Source organism: Anarrhichthys ocellatus, unplaced genomic scaffold, assembly GCF_004355925.1.
Source record: "Anarrhichthys ocellatus isolate YVR2014 unplaced genomic scaffold, GSC_Weel_1.0 scaffold38, whole genome shotgun sequence".
Taxonomy (NCBI): domain Eukaryota; kingdom Metazoa; phylum Chordata; class Actinopteri; order Perciformes; family Anarhichadidae; genus Anarrhichthys; species Anarrhichthys ocellatus.
In genome coordinates this window covers 374,255-393,790 of record NW_022280068.1, presented here as the reverse complement: position 1 = coordinate 393,790, position 19,536 = coordinate 374,255, and the positions used below count along the sequence as shown (strand labels likewise).

The following is a 19,536-nucleotide window of genomic DNA, read 5'->3' as shown; positions in this document are numbered from 1 at the left end:
TGAAAGAATGAAGCTAAAATAATCAAACAAGCCAAAATTTACCCAAGGGGATGAATAGAGTACCTTTTATTCTAGCCTATTACATTCTATGAGAATATATCTAGGCAAGAAATGAATTGAGTGAAATACACAAATGTAATTGAAGTCAGATCCACCCATGCTTTGGATGGGGCAGTGATATTATCAGTCTGTTGATTTCCTATTCATTTATTTCATTTACAGTCGGTGATTTCTTGCCAGCTGTCCTTCCTGCATTTGGCGACTGCAGCTGTGTTACTTTTATCCTGGATTATGTGTTTAACTTCTTTGACTTTGACCAATAATACAGTTTGCTGAGTAGAATTGTCAATTTTTGTGATTGGTCACATGCTGCAAACACCGCCCCTTTTATGTGAACGCACTCACAGCCAGATTGAGAAACCCCGGGTTGATGTACTTGACGAGTGTGATTGTTGTTGTTAGGGTTAGTTAAGCCAGATAAGAAAAGAGACCCAGGCTATGTTGAACTCTCCTCTTAGCACAGGCCTTTTACATCAGGTGAATAACAATAGCACCAAACATGGATGAGTGGAAAAATATATCATAATTACTTTCAGCCAGTATTCTTTTGGTCATTAATTCATAGATGTAATTTATCTCACTCGGCCTGTCCTTCAAAGTGCCAGTGTGCCCAAAGTAAACACAGAGGTGTCTGAGATTGAGGGCCGTGAGGTCACCACGGATACGCGATGACAGCTCAAGTCAGAGGCCTGACTCCTGAGGGGTCACCCGCTCTGTCTGCCAGGGGCCTGAGGCACATAAGGAAGTATGGAAGGTGAAAGAGAGAGTGCTGAGAGCAAAGAATGTGACCACTGAGGTTCTGGATCCATACTTAGCCTATACTATTTTTTAAACAACAAAGTCTTACATGGATATGTACACTGTCTCGTTTTTCTTCATGACTGAATTAATATAAAACATATAACACAGGTCAATATATATTTACACAGCCCAATACTTTGTTTGTTGGGACTGGTCGCTACGCCCACCTCGCGCTCCACAGAGACCCCTCTAGTGTCCGCTCAGTGCGGCAGCGACAGCGTTAAAAGCGCTCAGCCAGTCTCCACCTTTTATGTAAATCGCAGAGAGAGCGTGAGTGGGACCGGAGGCGGAGAGAGCGCTCAGTGAATGGGGGGGGGGGAGTTGCCTTCACGGATGTTGTCCCTGCGCTCACAAAAAAGAGGGAGTGGGTCCGCGTTTGCATCTATTCGGAAGGGATAGAAGCGATAGGCTGCCTTCGGACGCGAACGTGCAATCATGTCACGAGCGCCGGACTGTGCAAACGCGAGTATCTGAATAATCCATACAGGCGATAGGCGGACTCTACGGGAATAAAGCAATGGGTGGCCAGATAACGCGAAATGCCTTTTACGGTAAGAAACCCGTATGTGTGGCTGCATGTTTGGGGAATAAACGTTGTATTAAAACGGCATTTGTGTCGGCCCAGCTGTGGTCATGTGGTTCTCCTGTGTTTAATTGATAGAGTGTAGTATTAGCTTTATGCTCACAGCACTGGCTGTGTTATCACCATCGGGTACCATATTGCCACTACAGCCTATTCGTTGGTCCCAATTACGTCACTCACTCCGGTAATTAGAATGAAGAATCGACACGCGCAGCTGTGTTCACTTTTGATTAACGCCCCCTCCTCCTCCTCCTCGCGCTCCTATGAAGAAGACCCATCTCCCATTGAAAACTGCTGTGAAGTGTTCAGATGGCGAGGGCTCAGGAGCGCCAACATGTCAGTCGGAAAGTTGCGGGGTTTCCCTCTGCTCGGTGCTGTGGTGTGGTTTCCCCTCGTTCATAAAGAGACTCAGTGTGCAGCTGCGCTTCAGGAAATCGATACATTGATTTCCTATTGCTTGATCCTGTAACAGGAACAGGTCGAAGCAGTGTGATCAGTTATGGCTATGAGCAAAACTGCTAACTGTATTAAAAAAAATAAAAAGTAACCTGTTTGGTATTTTGTCGGGTGCTGTTTATATATAGTGACATATGGACCTCGTGGTTCTATGTGTGGAAACGACCGTCTTTAGGTTTCCAGGTGTATTTAAGAGCCTCCAGGGACTTTGTGGATTTACTGTCAATAAACAGTGGATGTCATCAGTGAAGCTGCTGTGTTGGTTCATGGGCTAAATGTAAGCCAGCTTTAGTCTCTGTGTGTCTTGTTTGATGCTCCCAGTGGTGACAAACGTTACACAAACAACATCATGATGTTTTTTTTACAACAAAAGTAGTTCTGCTCCTCCTCTCTTTCTTCCTCTCTATTACTATATGTAGGATAAACAATGGCATACATCTGAAGCCACTCCATGTTTCTATGGAATATATATATAATGTGTGCACATATGTGTGAACCTGTTGGAGTTAATCCTGTTCCTACAGCCTCTTTTAGTTTGGACCACCTGATGGTTCTAATTAAAGCCTCAGGATTGATCCAATTAGTTAAAGACTGAGAGACTAAGACAGCAGGTCAAGGAAGCTGCAACCCCTTATCTTTAGGATCAAGGCCAAATGCCTCATAAACATTCAAATACAATAATTCCAGTTAAATTCTGAGATGATTCACTATTGTGGTATCATTTAAGTGTAAGCAGTGTGTATTTTGCATAAAACCTCTGACCTCTCCCCATACAATCCAGTCAGCAGAAAAAAGATTTTGGTTCTTGTCGAAATAATAATGTAACAGCGAAATGTGATAACGTTACTACTGTAAATACATAACAACCGCCCTTAACGGACTTTCATACGTAACGTTACATGACACTCTACTCAACTATGTAAAACAACGTTGCGTAACGAACATCAAGTCGATGTCTACTTTTGGTTTCATGCGGGACACGAGCAACGGTCTCCTGGATGACGCTGTGCTAAGTAGACTCTTGTTATATTCATTGCCCCGCGACTCTCAATAACAGTTGGTCCAAATACTAAGTCATTTCTTTCTTGTTGGCATGGTAGGTTTCTGTGTGCAGACTGTGTGTTTTTGCCAAGCATAAACTTTGTAAATGGTCCCGTTTATCAGTGTATGCTAATGCTAATAACACTGAAAAGAAAAACCTGAGCGGATGTGAATATAGAGCTAGTCTGCGATGCCGGGGGTTGGCAGGCCTAGATCCCTGCTCTTGACTGACTCCCAGCTCACATTGCACCCGACCCCAATGCCTATCCCACCACAGGGCGGCGGCTCCCTGAAGATTTTTCGGGCTGTGCCTTGCCGATCCACATGGTTCCCATTTTTTTAAAAGAGGGGCCTGGGAGTGTGCTCCAATTATCACACTGCTCAGCCTCCCCGGGAAAGTTTATTCCACGGTGGTGGAAAGGAGGCTCCGACCGATTGTTGAACCTCAGATCCAGGAGGAGCAATGCAGATTTCGCCCTGGCCTTGGAACAGCGGACCAGCTCTTTACCCTTGTCATGGGAGTTTTCCCATTTTGCAGGAATACTGGGTACCTGGGTCGTCGCTACGAGCCATCCGGTCCTTGTATGACCAAAGTGAGAGCTGTGGCCGGATACTCCAACAAAGTCAAGCACGTTTCCAGTGCGTGTTGGCCTCCGCCAGGGTTGTCCCTCGTCACCAATCCTGTTTGTGATTTTCATGGACAGGACTTCAAGGCGCAGCTGGGGGGAGGAGAGTGTCCGGTTTGGGGACCTCAACATTGCATCCCTGCTTTTTGCAGATGAGGTAGTTCTATTGGCTCCTTCAGAACGTGACATTCAGCACGCACTGGGGCAGTTTGCAGCCAAGTGTGAAGCAGTCGGGATGTGAGTCAGATCCTCCAAGTCTGAGGCCATGGTTCTCTGCCGTAAAACGGTGGATTGCACCCTCCAGGTTGGGAATGAGTCACTGCCCCAAGCAAGGGAGTTCAAGTATCTCGGGGTCTTGTTCACCAGTAAGGATAAAATGGAGCGCGAGATGGACAAGCGGTTCGGTGGGGGTCAGCAGGGCTGTAGGCATTGAACCGGACACGTCCGACTGGTAAGAGGCCCCGGGGTAGACCCAGAACACGCTGGAGAGATTACATGTCTCGTCTCGCCTTGGGGTTCCCCAGGAAGAGCTGGAAAGCGTCGCTGGGGAGAGGGACGTCTGGAATTCCCTCCAAAGCCGGCTGGCCCTGGATAAGCAGAAGTGAATGGATGTAAATGTAGCATAATTAAATCTGTGATATTAAAAAGAAAAAAGAAAGAAAGAGGTTGTTTTTTTTAATTTAAATAACAAATCTGAAGTTTATCTGCATTTGTTCCTTAACAAGATCTATCCAAGCCGATCTTCTTGGGAACACCCACTCCACAAACCGTGATCTTTTTTTATTGAATCTGTTCCAATAGAATGGGGAAGTGGGAAGTAAGCCACGAGTAACAACATGAGTGTTACTGGCTGTTTGAAAAGTTAACGAAGCTCTGATTGGTGGATCACATCAGGCTAACCTGTTCAACCACAATCAGTAAGGCTGTGGTGTGTTGGTTGAAACAATTATACTCAAGCAAATTTTTCAGAAATACAGCTTTATATTTGAATGACCTTTTAATGAAAATAAACAATCAGGTTTAGTTTGCCATTGCAACTGACTGCCGTTCCTTTGACAAGTTTGGTGATAGTGTTAGTGCACGAGGTAGAAACCCATTACTGGCTTCTCTAAGAAAAGGATGCAAAAAACAGTATCAATTAATATGCATATCTTTTACATGCCCAATCTATCATATTTGCAAGTAAGGTTGCTATAGATGTCAACAAAAAAGTTAGAAAAAAATCAAGATAATTCAATACCAATTAATATCAAGCACTTTTGAGTCCCATGTTTCATAAATGTATATAGACAAAGACTGAGAATCAGTCAGTTGGTACATCTTCCCCTTCCATAATTCAGTTTTTTTTTAACGAGATGTCCAATACAGTGGGAGGTAAAGGTTAGAATCTTATGTTCTTTTACAAACTGTTGCATCCATACCAGATATTTTTCAAACCCTTTTTATTGTTCATTGAAAATTATATATTACTTTTGTCCTTTTGTCAGCTTCTGTACTGTCTTCTGTATAATTCTGTCCCCGGTGTCCCTTTAGCAGTCCTGTTTAATCCGTTAAATTGTTCACACACAAGTCATATGTATTGATCAGTTGGCTCTTGAGTTCTTTATAAAAATACACAGTGACCTGGTTATTGTGGCATATTGCAATTATTAACTTTTTTGCCATACTAACAAGCTGTACTTTGTATAACATCACTTATTGTGAAATAAATCAGTATTTTGACACGATTTAGTGTTCAGAAATCGACTAATAGATAAGTGTTTATGTGATGATCACGGCTAATATAGGCCTTCATTTAGAAAAGTCCTGATCACAAGTGAATGGGAAGAACAAGCGTTGCTATGGTGATCCACAGCAATTCATGGAAAGCATTTGATTGCTTCTGCTGCTTCTTTGAAGAAACCATGAGAATCATATTTCCACTTTCCTCCATGTGTATGCTTTTGTAAATGCAGCTGCTAAAGAACCCCAGTTCTTGTTATGTACTGTTTTCATGTAGGTAAGAGAAAGGCGTGACTGACTGAGGAACAGATAACACTCTCCAATGTTTGCTCCTCAGACTTCAGGCGGCTGTGAAGCATCAGAGCACATCAGAACAGTGTTTGCTGAGTTGGTTGCACAATTGAGCTGAGTATGTGGGAGCTCCACTTCTTTGCTCGCGATTGACTGAAAGTGGGCCAGTGTCTGAGGCCGCACCAGCTGATTGGATGGAGCGTCTGGCTCCACGCGATGTCAATTGGATTTCAGTATCCAAATACAAAGCAGAGACTGCAGAGCTGAAGAGATGCTATGTAACAAAATAACGTTTCTTAACTTCTTGGAATCGGATCACAGTGATGTCAAGGGATATGCCTCCGGTAATAAAGGCAATGGATATTGAATACAGCATGCAGACCAACAGTTAACACTGAAAATATTTCCTCTTTCTTCTCCCGCTATCTTTTCTTTGTCGCTGTGTGTATGAGAGCAGGAGGTAGGAAGACAGAGCGTTGATCAGGCCTGACCGGTTGCTATGGAGTGACAGAAACACATGTCTCAAGGTCAGGTGGTATTGTTTCGAGTGTGTCAGTGTCTCCCGTATGATTTTAACTTCCTCAACAGTCTGTCACAGGGCAGCACAATTAATCGACTATGAATCGCGATTGACATTGACGTTTAAAATTGTAAAATCATAAAAAAAACTCTGCTGCATATCAAACCAAGTGCTCCTTAAACTACCAGTCAGCCGACCAACCGGGATGATCTGGCTTCACTTTTGGGGAGCTGTCATGCTGCTGTGTATGCACCCTGCAGCCTGTGAGAAATGTTACACCAGCTGTCCAGAGTAGAATAGTGATGTACAGTATTACATTACAGTCATTTAGCAGACGCTTTCATCCAAAGCGAATTACAATTCAGATTCTATCACAGTCATACACATAGGCACCGCTACGGGAGCAATTTTGGGTTAAGTGTCTTCCTCAAGGACATTTCGACATGCGACTAGCGGAGCCAGGGATCGAACCGCCGATCCTCTGATTGAAGGACGGCCCTGCTCTCCACTTAGCCACAGTCGCCCAGTATGTTACTCATTGAACTAAAATGCACTAAAGAACCTTATTTAAATCATTTATTTTGATGCATCTGTTTGTTAATGAGTCGGAATGAAGCATGAAAATGTTCATTTCATTTTGAGTAAAAAGTTTTCACCCGAATATTTGACTATTAGGATATTTATTCGTTGGGTAGGTATTCAGTTTTAAATTCGTTATTCGGATACATATATATATTTTTTAACAAACGCACCAAACCTTTAAGATAACGCTTCTGATTCAACTACAAATAGAAATGCAAACAACAGTACTGTAGAATAACAGAATCATTTTAAATGAATGCCTTTACTTAAACCCAAAGACGCGTTGCATCGCTGTGCTGTCATTTCAGCCAAGAATGGGGAAACGTCTGGCTGAGTCCCTCCTGAGTCATGTCATGAGATGTGAGCTTATAGCCAGAGCCCTCGCTGCCGTTACTTTTGTAGGAGCACAACCCGGTGGAAGGTTCCGCAGGCTGCATTACGCACAAGCTTTCAGCCGGAGAGGTGGTGCGTAATGCACAGAGACACCAGCCTCAAAACACCGCTGTCTAGAGGGAGAGGGCCCAGAAATGACTTTGAGGTACGTCCAGACGGCGATGATGGCGAGGAGACGCTGAGCGCCGACAGAGGCGTGTCTGCACGCTACGATTCAGACATAAGCAGGGATGTAGCACAGCATGGAAGTGAAAGCAGTGCGCTGTTTGTTGAAATGTGAAAGTACAATGAATGCATGTCGTCCCTAAAATCAATAAATAACCCTGATGAATAATGGGGATCAAAATAATAGTGATTATCCTTTTAGCCATAACGGTGCAGCCCCAGTCAACACACACAGGGTGGACCAACCCTGACCCTCCTTTGTCCAGCAAGCATGCTAAATCCTCATGACACGCCACCTTCAACGCGGCGCCCACATGATGACTTCCAGCCAGCACTGAATAGCATCTTGCCTGTTTTCAGTCAATGCACACTGCATATCGTTACGCCTCTCCACCGGCCTGCTCTCTTCCACCACCAGAGAAGCATCATCGGATTACATTGTGCTCCACTGTATGTGGCTTTTGGATCTTATTACTTATTGATAACGTTGTGTAATCTTGCTCGTGAAGAGAATGCAGTAACAGCGGGAAGACTAGTGGGTGATGTCAGCCAGAAAATCATCATCTCTGCTGTCTCACCTTTCACTGCCAGGTCAACGCGGTGTGAAATATTGATAGAGTGCCTCTAAGCACAGGGTAGGAAACTAGAGATATTCCTTTAGTTAGTTCCTACTGCTCATAACCATATTCCATGATATGTTTTATGCATTTATTATGTTTTATGTTCGTTCTGCGTTCTTTGTTTTAGCCGGCTGCGAGACAAATTTCCCTGAGAAACTTGTGGAAAATTAGAAGTCAGATAGCAGAGCCAACGTCAGAAAACAGTGAAAACCGCACACTATCTAATGTAAGACCGGGAAAAGCAGCAGATTGTTGTCACATTTGACAACAACAACATCAATAGCGTAAGAAAAGTCATTTTGAATGACCTTTTTATGTAATATCGTTCTTGAAACGTACCATTTGAAGTATAGTACAACCAAGAATTGAACCTTCAGGCTTTTTTGGGTCCCATCCAGTCTTGTATTTGCCGTTTTTTTTGGACGCTTGTTCCATCTTTACCCTTTCCCGCTCCCCTCTCCTCTATCCTTGCCTCCTCTCTTCTTTCTCCTTATCTGTCCCTCTCTGAGGTCTCTTGTCCTCTTCCATCCATGTCCCCTCTCTATAATCGAATGTTATAGCTAGATTATGGTGGCGATCTGGATCAATGGCATCTGCAAATACTAGTCAGTAGAGCAAGTTCAGATGATAGAAAATGATTGATTTTACCCAGACGATTCACTATGTTTTACATGCATGTGAGTCAGAACGCCTCCACATGCTATTACAACGTATCCTCACCAGTGCAGTGAGTTTGCTTCCTTCCACAAGCTTACTTCTTTAGTCTAGTAAATAAATATTTTGACACACATTGTTCTTATTAAACATAAAAATACAACTGTACACATTCTGAATTCAAGTTGTTCCCCTTCACTGAACTAAGACCAGCTTATTAGCCTTTTACCTCATAACTGGACATAGAAACTAAATAAAAAGAACTAAACACGTTGTTTTTCTCAGCCATTGCTCGGCCGCTGAGCAGCGTCTCTCACTCGTTCTTTGGAGGCAGATCATTACATTCGCAAAATACAATGACCAAAATCCCCCCCAAAAGCCAATATATTTTTTCAATCACCCAACCCAGTCTCGTGTTCTCGTGGTCCATAGAGCTATTCTCTCTGCCTACTGTAGAAACATAACATTTTGTCTGCGTCTCAGAAACAGACCTAATGTACGTATATAAGAGCAAAGCTGATGTTTGGAAGTGTTGGACTTATCCTTCTGGGCAGAACAGACATTTGTGAAATCATGAAAATATCTTTGAAAACCCAACCCGCTCCTTAACAACAGATCAAATTTGCATCATGAAGACAAAGTCAGGATGAATGAATAATGACAAAGCTAAATTGCACGTCAGCCTTATTTTTACAATGCAAGCTATTCTAAGGTAAGAAAGCAGCCACCCAATAGCAGTGAATCTAGTGTTAACAGTTTTAAATTATAGGATCACCTGAGGCTCCTCTGACCGGTGTCATTATGGAAACCCCCGTCAAGCCACATTACGTGGGCACGACACCTCTATCAATGCATCATCAACACTGACGCAATGGATTTGTCATGATGTTGCCTAGCAGCACGTCAAGTCCTTTGGTTACCACCAACAAAATGAGTGATGAGCCCGTAATGAGTTCTTGGTACCTGTCCCCAGGTAGAATAGCAGCTACAGTTACTGTCTTCACCGCAGTGGTCGTCTCCCTGTCATTGAGCCACACAGCCGATTGGGTTTCACACACTGGGCCTATGGCATCCGTCACACGCGTATGAACGGAGATCAGGAAGAAGAGGAAATGTAATACCTTGTTAACTACAGTGTAAAAGGCACATATCTATAAGCTGCGTAAAGCCATCCTGAGCTGTATTTTGATGCATCTAAGCCTAAATGATAATGTGTGTGATTAATGGCCGCTATTATCGCGTGATTCATTTCACAGTTGCTTTTACATCAGGCTGGAATGCCTTTTTGTCACGAGTCAGTGGGATTGAATACATCATCCAGACACTTCTATGTAAACATCATTGAGATGCTGTTTGTCATTGGCCTCCAGGCTCGTCGTGGCGTCGTAAATGCCACTGTCAATGGATCTACGGAGAGCAACGTCAAATAAAGACCTTAAGAGGAACATTTTACACTGGTAATCTTTTGTGAAAGACAAAATTCATGTGTTTACCTTCATGAGATGGTGATGATTGCAATTATTCCAGGAGAACTTCATGAGTCAACCTGATATTCAAATAATGCAAATATGTCTTTTATTAACAGATTGTTTGGGTAATGGATCTAAAGCCCAGCAGTACATTAATAATCGTAATTATTTGTTATTTTATGTAACACCCAGCACTAGCCTGCTTATCATGAAATAGCTTTAAAGGTGCGTGTGCGTGTGCGTGTGCGTGCGCGCGCGCGTGCGTTTTCTCCTAGTCTCCTATGAAGAGTGTTAACTGGACTGTACATAGCAACAAGAAGAGGGAGTGGGTTGCTGTGTGGGCTACCTGTGCTTCGTAAGCGCTGCTGCTGTTGTGACTGAATGTTATAGACTCATCATGTTTCCATGGCGCTAAAATCCTTAACCATTAATGATTATATATATGGTGGGGATCTGGATCGATGGTATCTGCAAATACTAGTCAATAGAGCAATTTCGGTTCACAAAAGAAAATAATTGTTTGTACATGTATGTGAATCAGAATGCCTTCTTATTACACCATATCCTTATAGAGCGGTTCATATGATAACTTTCAGAAAGTTATTTTTTATTCTTTTGTGCGTTCTCCTACGAATGTCCAGCCACATGAGCGATTGGTGCGCCTGCACAAGCCCCTGCAATGCAGAACATGTCGCTCAGGCAGCAAAACTACCTTCTTAGGTTTGGGAGACGGTCGTGGTTTAGGTTAAAATAAGTATGTTTGTTAGGTAACTTACTCTCGAGGCGTTAACAACCAAATGAAGGTAAATAAGTCAATGTTTACTTCCCGCCCTGTGTTTGTCTGACCCGCCCATCCACTTCTACCTCCTGCCCACACCAACTTTGCCACTTTTTACACAACGCCACCTGACTTCCTTTAAGGCAGCCCTATTCATACTGGCTCACAATTCTGTGGATTATTGACAAACTAGTACATTACTTGTTGTAGGTGTGAGTATGAACAGCCTGGCCATTTAGTACTCTTTTTCAACTCACCACACCCTGCAAATGTTAATCACACAGCACTTAGCACACGTTCGAAAAAATATCAAACCTTGATTATTTGCAAATAATATTCGACCTAATTCCATGATACAGTTTAACTGTTACCTTATGTGACCATTTCATTTGGAGAATAGCTGTTACAGTTGTTCCCCAGCACCAGGCAGTAAATATTTGAATAGTATTCTCCCTCCTTATAAAATCCTACTTGCATGGTAAACCACTTTGGTGATGGTTGGTGAGTAATTACACAACTCTAGATAAATGAACACACACACAGCTCACCTCTGAAATGGTTTGAGATTAGTTTACTGCTCCACAGAGATGTCCGTTGGCGTATGACAGATATTAGCTGCACACAAGCCTGTGTAGTGTTGTCAGCAGTGGGATAAAGACCTCTTCTCTCTGGGGTAGAGGAATATAAGCTTTTTACCCTGTTCCTCCATAATAACACGTTCTTGACCTTTAGCAAATGGCTCCTGCGAGGCTGTTTAAACTGCCTTTTCACAGATAACATGCATCAATCTGTGTGCACAAACAGCATTTCTTTTAAGAGGCAGCTGTCCGATTGATGTTATCAGGAGCCATTTTCAAGCTGTTTACATCAAGGGGTCACATATCAGGCTCTGTGGACGTGAGCATATACTCTAGGATTTGTTTTGCTGAGGTAATTGGAGGACTGAGATCAGCCGCTAGGCTCGAGGCTGCTTTGGTCCGTCTAATAACTTTAAACTACAGCATGGGATTGAAGTGTACACACTGAATCTTTAACAGTTGAACTGCTATATGGAATAAATAGTTTTCTTGTCAACAAAAACAATTTTGAGCAAATGTCTTTCTACCAGTAAAGTTGAGGTTAAGTGTAATTTAGTTCAAAAATAGAAACCGCACACGTCCTCCACTGTACATGTAAACTTAAATAGTAGGAAAGGTCAAAATGTCACAGAGCACTTGAAGACACATCCCATTTAATCTGGTGTACATTACATTACAGTCATTCCAATTCTATCACATTTCTACACCGTAGGCACAGCTACGGGAGCAATTTTTGAGGTTAAGTGTCTTGCTGAAGGACATATCAACATGCAACTAGCAGAGCCAGGGGATCGAACCGCCGATCCTCTGATTGAAGGACGGCCCTGCTCTCCACAGTCGCCACTACGCGTCGGTGTAGCTGCTCAGCAGTCGAGTAGTATATCCTCTCATTGACCTGCAAATGCAAAGACCTGCAAATATGTTGTGTCTTTAAGGATGTGTTGTTCGTGAAGATATTTGGGAAAAGGATGGAGAGATTTTTCAGAGTGGCAGAAATTAAGTAAGATGTTATCTTTTCTCTGTGAACTGATATTCGCTTTTTGTTTGAGTGGACTCCCAGAAACCACACTCAAGCTTAGTTGCAAAAAGCTACCATCTGAGACCATAAATATCTTGCTGTTGTATCAGAGCAAACAAAAGGCATCTGTTGTATCCTAGCTGATAGCCACAGAGTGAAAGAGTGCGCTGATCAAGACCTTTAGATACATGGGGTTGCTAAGGAACATGAATTTACACATAGCCTGTTCCCTCTACAGCAGCTGCACCTCTTTAGAGTTTAGTAATGCATTCAGCTCAATCTGCCCAGGACCATGTGCACCACATTCAACAACTACTCTCCTGTGGCTCTGCATAAGACAAAAGGCCTCAGCAGTGCTCGGAGTTTGGGGCCAGATTGAGCGGTAGATGTGTACAGGGGGAAAAAACTGGAATGGGCATTACCAGATGAACACAGATGAGAGGGAGACGACGGAGACAAAAGAAAGAGAGAAACATAAAGCTGCATGGTCTTATCAGGACTCCACGGGACATCTGCTGCTGCCATTGTGTCAGCTTTCATCCGTTTGTTAGTCAGACAGTCCTCGTTGATTATGACAGTGCCATATGTGTTGATGGTGTAGGTTTTCTTATAATGTCTTCTTGCCGGCGACAGACGTGGCCGGATACATTATGCGTTCAGGTCGTCTGTCCGGCCATTTTCGTGAACATTGTATATCAGGAACGTTTGGAGGGAATTTCTTCAAATTTGGCCCAATCACCAACTGGACTCAAGGATGAACTGATCACTTTTGCAAAACACATTTGTGGCCATAACGCAATAATTCAAATGATATTTATGACACAAATGTCTGACTGGATGAAATGATGACGTGATGACATTTTTGGACAGACATGGATGTAAACTACAACTTGACTGTCTGGAAGAGGCATAGAAGTGTGAGGCGGCGATTCCTGTTCCCATAGATAGGTATTCAAACATTTTGTGTTGAAATGTGTCCAGCATAGCTGACCAGAGTTTGATTGGAGAAAAAAAATCAAGTAACCCGAAACATCAGCGTAAACACTGGGTTTTGCTGATGTTTATGCTGATGCAGCAGTTCCTCTGATTTGAAGAGCTAGGGTTTGTTTCTAGCCAGTAAATCATACAGGGAGAAATCTATCAAAGGAGAGACAGACATTCCAATTCCTCCACTGACAGTAGCTTGAATGGTCCATAATGCAACACAGCTGGGAAACGTGTATATCTCAACCTGCATGAAATGCTGATCACTTACTGATGTAAGACCAGAGTAGACCAGACAAGTTAAGAGAAAGTGGGCACACCAAAAAAAATTAAATCAAACCACTTTGCCACAAAATAGTGGAATGTTCAAACACAAATACTGAAACTTCTAGAAATCATTTAACATCCTAGAATGATGGTATATAACATAGTCTTAAACTTGCTTTCAGAATACTAATTCATCAATTTTCATCTGGCGGTTTCCAGATCTGGAAAATCTTTGCTCTTGCTCCAGTGCATGTTGATTCTAGTAGCTCCTCGAGTGCTCACACCCCTTCAGCCACTCTCACTCAGACTCAGACACATTTACTGCCATCTGGATGCTTCAATTATCAAGTCAGTCAAGCCTTCCTCTGCAACTTTGATTGCAAAATGAAATTATTTATTGGGCTGCTTTCTTTTGTACAGGAATAATGTCTTAATCTCAGTTTATATTCAGCCAAGTAATGGATCTTGTTATTCATATGTATGGGCTAAGTGGAGAGCAGGGCCGTCCTTCAATCAGAGAAGTGGCGGTTTGATCCCCGGCACCGCTAGTCGCATGTCGATGTGTCCTTGAGCAAGACAAAATTGCCCCAAAATTGCTCCCGTAGCTGTGCCTACGGTGTATGAATGTGATAGAATCTGAATTGTAAGACGCTTTGGATAAAAGCGGATAAAAGCTGTAATGTGTGGTATGTAATATGTTCTAACTCTCAACTCGTTAAACACTGATGCTTGGTCAGTGCCCCTCTGTGTCTGATACGACGCACAGAGACACCCTTTAGTGTCTGTATGAGACGCACCGGCCTCTCATCTAACTCCAATGTCAACTCATCCACGTCAGTATTAGACGCTCAGAGCAACAGACACAGTATAAAGAGCAAATAAAGTCTGCTTAAGGCAGAGGTTAGGGTGGATGGTTGGATCAAACAACGGACTGGTGTCCAACTGAACAGACCATCATATCACAATCAAAAGGGCCCTTCGTCCTGGAACAGTTCCGTATGTGAATAATGTTGCAATGGAGATTTGCTTTTCACCCTGCAGGACCCTGCATGTGATTATGGCTGATTAGCTTATTAGTCCATGCTCGCAAATAATCAACAAAGAACCCAAATACAAGAACTCAGGAATCTTAGATTATGTTGTAATATCTGATGTTATTTTCTGTGATGTAAAGCTTTTCATCAAATTTGAAAGAAAAACATCAGACCCTGATTACAGTGACCAAACCTAACCTGCTGTTCCTTATTAGGGCATTTGTGTTTCACAGTAAAGCTCAACTGTCTCAACTTTGTACTCCTTTTGTCTCTGTCTGGCTCAGACTCCCTGGGTGGCCCGTTCCCGTCCACGTCACACCGATGCCGCCACAAACCCAAGAGGTGCCTGCCTATCCAGTGCGGCAGCGTTGGTGGGCCCCTTCCCATCAGCCCACTGCTCTTTCATCCAAATGCCAAGGGATCCCAAATCGTTATGGACCTTGCCCAGAAGACAGTCAAGAGGCAGGCCAGTTTCTGCAATGCCATCACTTTCGGCAACAGGCCCATGGCACTTTATGAGCAAGTCCGCCTCAAGGTATTCTATGTCAGAGTGGAGCACTTGAGCTCCTTAAAGTCTGGGAGCTTTAAAGCTGACAAAATGATTGTACCGTTTTTATCTTAGGTTTACACTTAATATGTGGAGTTCCTCAGTGAAGATTCAACTTCAGAGTGATTGCATTGGAATGGAAACCATGTAGAGTCAAATATTATGTAGAAGTTGAGAGTTGGGTGTGATTCACAGCCTCATGTCAAATGGCAGTCTCTACTTTTATCAAATTTCTAGGAAACAATTTTCCAAATAATACCAATAAAGCCACATATGGTTATCTTCTCCCCAGATTACTAAAAAGCAGTGTTGCTGGAGCGGGGCTCTACGTCTGGGCTTCACCGCCAAAGACCCCTCCAGGATAAACCCAGACAACCTGCCCAAGTACGCCTGCCCCGACCTGGTGTCCCAGACCGGCTTCTGGGCCAAGGCCCTGCCTGAGGAGTTTGCCAGCGAGGGCAGCATTATTGCCTTTTGGGTTGACAAGAAGGGCAGAGTCTTCTACCGCATTAATGAGTCCAGTCCCATGCTGTTCTTCAGTGGAGTCCGCACAGCCGAGCCCCTCTGGGCCCTCATCGATGTTTACGGTCTGACCCGCGGAGTGCAGCTGCTAGGTAAGCTGGTTGAAGAAGCATACAATGCAGAGCTAAATTACCAAACAGGAAACAGGGGCAACTGCCTCTGGGACCCAGACCCTCAGTGGGGCCTAAAAAAATAGTTTGTGATAGATGGATTAACAGATTAGCGTAAACTAAAATTTGAATGAGTTTACCAGAATAGTATATAAAAGGGTATATAGAAGAATATGAGAAGGTCATGGTTCTAACTATTTCTTGGCAGCCATTAGGAGGAACTGCATTGGCATCTTCATCTGGGACCACTTTCACGTTGGTGTTCATGTGTGATGTATAGCGTGGGGGGTGAGACAAAAAGTCTGCAGGACAAAAATATTGATAGGTGCTGCAAATTCACAGCTTCAATAAATATGGTTGGCCATCAAAGTGAAATGACTCGCAATCGTCCATGACTGCCATTGCATTTGGCCTTTTGAGTTTCCTTAGAAGACAGTATGACAGCAGCATCACACATGTAAGCATTGCGCAAGGATGATTATAGAGGGCCAGCTGGCAAGTTGCCCCAGATGTAGATACAGTACCTATTTTCCATAACAGTCGTTGATGGCAGCTACTTTCTGTGTTTACATGTGGCGAGACTCAGAGACAAGCATTTAAAATGAGTCACGTGTTTATTTGGAAAAGCTTCAGGGAGACTCGTCCCGGTTTTCGCGATGTTTTTCACTTTATCATTTTCCGAAATTTGTCTTACATCCCAAGAATTAAACTGTTCACATAAATACAAAAATACAAAACAAAATTAAACCATACAACAAACATATAGAGTATAGAAAGTGGATGCAGTGCAATTCAATCACTCCCGTTTACATTCAGTGTTCCAGGTACATCTAACACAGCAGCACAAGTATTGTATGTGTTCGGACCAATCAGCTTCCTGTGAGGAACTTCTGGCAGCTAGGGGCGTGGCTTAGGTGTGTGAGAGACGACATGGAGAGGAGACTGTTGGCTGTTTCCAATAATGGCTCTTCAGGAGCCAATGACCTCCTGAAGAGTTCAGTGTAGATGCTGTAGTGTCATCAGTTCTACAGAACTGGAGGGTAATTATCCTCATTGAAAGAAGTTTTCTAGTCTTCCGACCACTCAAAGCGCTGCATGTCAAGCACCTATTCACACCCATTCATACACTTAACCTAACCCTAAACCATACATCAGGACTATCGAGCCGGGGGATCGAACCGCCGTTCCTCTGATTGAAGGACGACACGCTCTACCACTGAGCCACATTCGTTCTACAAAGTTCCTGCCCCTTTTCCAGACAGTTTCCAACGATGACTTATCCGATGGTTGTGTGAAACAAACCATCTTGTTTGGGTACGCTGAAGATTAGAGGTGAGCTAACTTAACCCTGGGGTGCTCCTGAATCTCCTCAACAGAGGTGGCGAGTGCAAAACCACAGTCCACTGTGCCTCAAGGTCTGCTTGAGTGTTACTCCGGCCTTGATACCGTGTTTTAGCTAATGGTATGTAAACTGGTGTCCTCCCAGTATAACCTTGTGTGTAAGTGTTCTGGATATAACTAGTGAACATTTTTTTTACGTGATGTCAAAGCATCTGTATCTGATCATTTTACGTTGTCACTGTCTTTTTTTTTTTTTAAAGCCATGAGATGTTTATTTCTGCAGATGACAAAGAAACAGTCCTTTCTAGTGGTTACCCTACCTGTTTTTGTATACAGTAAAGCCTTCCATGAAACAATGGAACAAAAATGAACAAAGGCTATCTATATCTGGCCAATATTTGGCCCCCGTGTTTACATAAAAGCATCGAGAGGGGGCTGCTGTGCATTATCAAGCTATGTTGGGTAGCTTAACATGCATGGCTTTGATGTGAGAGAATGTAGACACACATTTTTTTTCCCTGGAGATCCAGTGCTGTCATCCTTCTGCTGTGAAAATAGACCAGGGGTCACATGGCTCACAGATATTGTAATTGTGTCTTCTGCGTTGAGTGGTGTCTTCATGGTGGTGGGGGTGGATGTTTAGTGTCTTGAGTATTAGGGAGCCCATATTCTGTGTTTTCCCCTCTATGTTGGGGTTGGTTCATAACTCAAAGTCCTGTTGCTGAATGTAAGTCTGTCCTAGTAGATTACTGTTAGCAGCTGGACATCAGATAATGGGACAAACAGAAAATGCCAATATCAAGTAGCGGAAACCAACTATTCAGGCTTACCCCCTCAAGGTTTGTTCTGAATGAAGTCTCTGTAACTCATCGTTCTGAGAGACGTCTGACCTCTTTGAAACTCTGCTCCAAGCACCCAAACCGGGCTTCTCCTTAGCCCAACTTAAGTCATTCCTACTGTCTTTTTACAGTCAGGCCATAGGCAGGGCCGCCTACAGAGCGGCTCATGTTCCTCAGGGGGCCAACTGACTGACATCTGCCCCCACAAACAAGGGCCTGTTCAAAGGGGTGGAACGCTACCGAAGGTCGAGATAGAAATACATCATCTAGACTAGACACGGCCCTTTGTGACGCTGAATGGCCAATTGTGTCAGCTCTGTGCATCACGTTTCTGTGCGCAACGCTCCATGAACCTTTCCCTATCCTCGGATAAGCCCTTGGGCTTCCACATCTGAGGCCTTCCTCTCGCTTTCACTCCTTATTTTATCTGACATTTGAGGAGCTGTTTTTCCTTTTTCCAGCCTCGGATTCTCAAATACACCCGCAGCTCTGCAGGCAGCACATAAAACAATAGAAATGGTAAAAAGGAAGCATTTTTTGCCGATACTAAATAGCCACCTCAGAACTAAATGTTCTGTTACAAATGCTTTCACTTTAATTTAGCTCTTTTTATCACATTCTCACTCAAAATCTGCTACCCCTCTATTCTTTGCCAATGTGACTTTCCCCTGTAGGATCAATAACATTTCTATTCTCTCCATATCAATGTTTTTCAGCAGCGATTGAGATTATTCATTGTGCCTCCTTGGAAATACTATAATCCTCGCTACATAAAGCATGATTTAAAATTCTATGGTGGATTAAGTTTTCCCGCTCAAAGCCATTTTGAACAGTTCGTGTATGTAGGCCTTTCATAATGTAAATTATCGGGGGGGCCTCCAGTGTCTGCATTCAGCAGGGATAGTACTACACACAGACGTCTTCATACCACTTGACGTGCTTCTCCAAGCTGTTGCATTATTTTGCTCCTGTGTATCACAGCTCACTCTCTGTGTGGAATTGGAATATGAAATTCAAAAATGCACAAAAACGGCATGTGTGAAACCCCACCCTGTCCTCCCTTATGAGCGACATCGCAACCTTAAAACAGGTAATTCACAATGAAGAGAACTATTCAGTGTTTATTCGTCAAGAAAGATAGTGTGGTGCCGTTTCACACACAGACCAGACGTGTGTCATTAACATTAACTTTCCGAATGGGCACAACTTCCTCTGGGACAAGCAAGCGCTGATCGATGATTAGGTGACATCAAGTGAAAAGTATTTATCATTACTATTTCAGCTTTAGTGAGTTTCTCCAAAAATGTAGATTTATTTATCTATTACATTGTTATAAAGCAACCTGGTTGCTTGTAATTCATTAATGAAATAAAGAAGACTATTTTAGGTATGGATAGGTGTCCATACACCATACACATACCATTTACACTAGGGTGTAATTTATGCTTTTCTAGTCTTCTGACCACTCAAAGCTCTTTAACACTACATCACCCATTCACACCAATTCATACACTGATAGCAGGCGCTGCCATGTA

General features: G+C 43.2%; 1 protein-coding gene across 1 annotated transcript in view; it reads left to right on the top strand.

The window, feature by feature from the left end:
* Positions 1 to 1,181: 1,181 nt before the first annotated feature.
* The window catches only part of neurl1aa (neuralized E3 ubiquitin protein ligase 1Aa), a 41,709-nt gene continuing 23,354 nt past the window's right edge, over positions 1,182 to 19,536 (top strand). Inside the window, exons 1-3 of the mRNA XM_031867097.1 lie at positions 1,182 to 1,412; positions 14,927 to 15,177; positions 15,482 to 15,803. Of these exons, the coding sequence (XP_031722957.1) occupies positions 1,379 to 1,412; positions 14,927 to 15,177; positions 15,482 to 15,803 (607 nt within the window). The 5' untranslated portion in view covers positions 1,182 to 1,378. The remainder of the gene's footprint in view (positions 1,413 to 14,926; positions 15,178 to 15,481; positions 15,804 to 19,536) is intronic.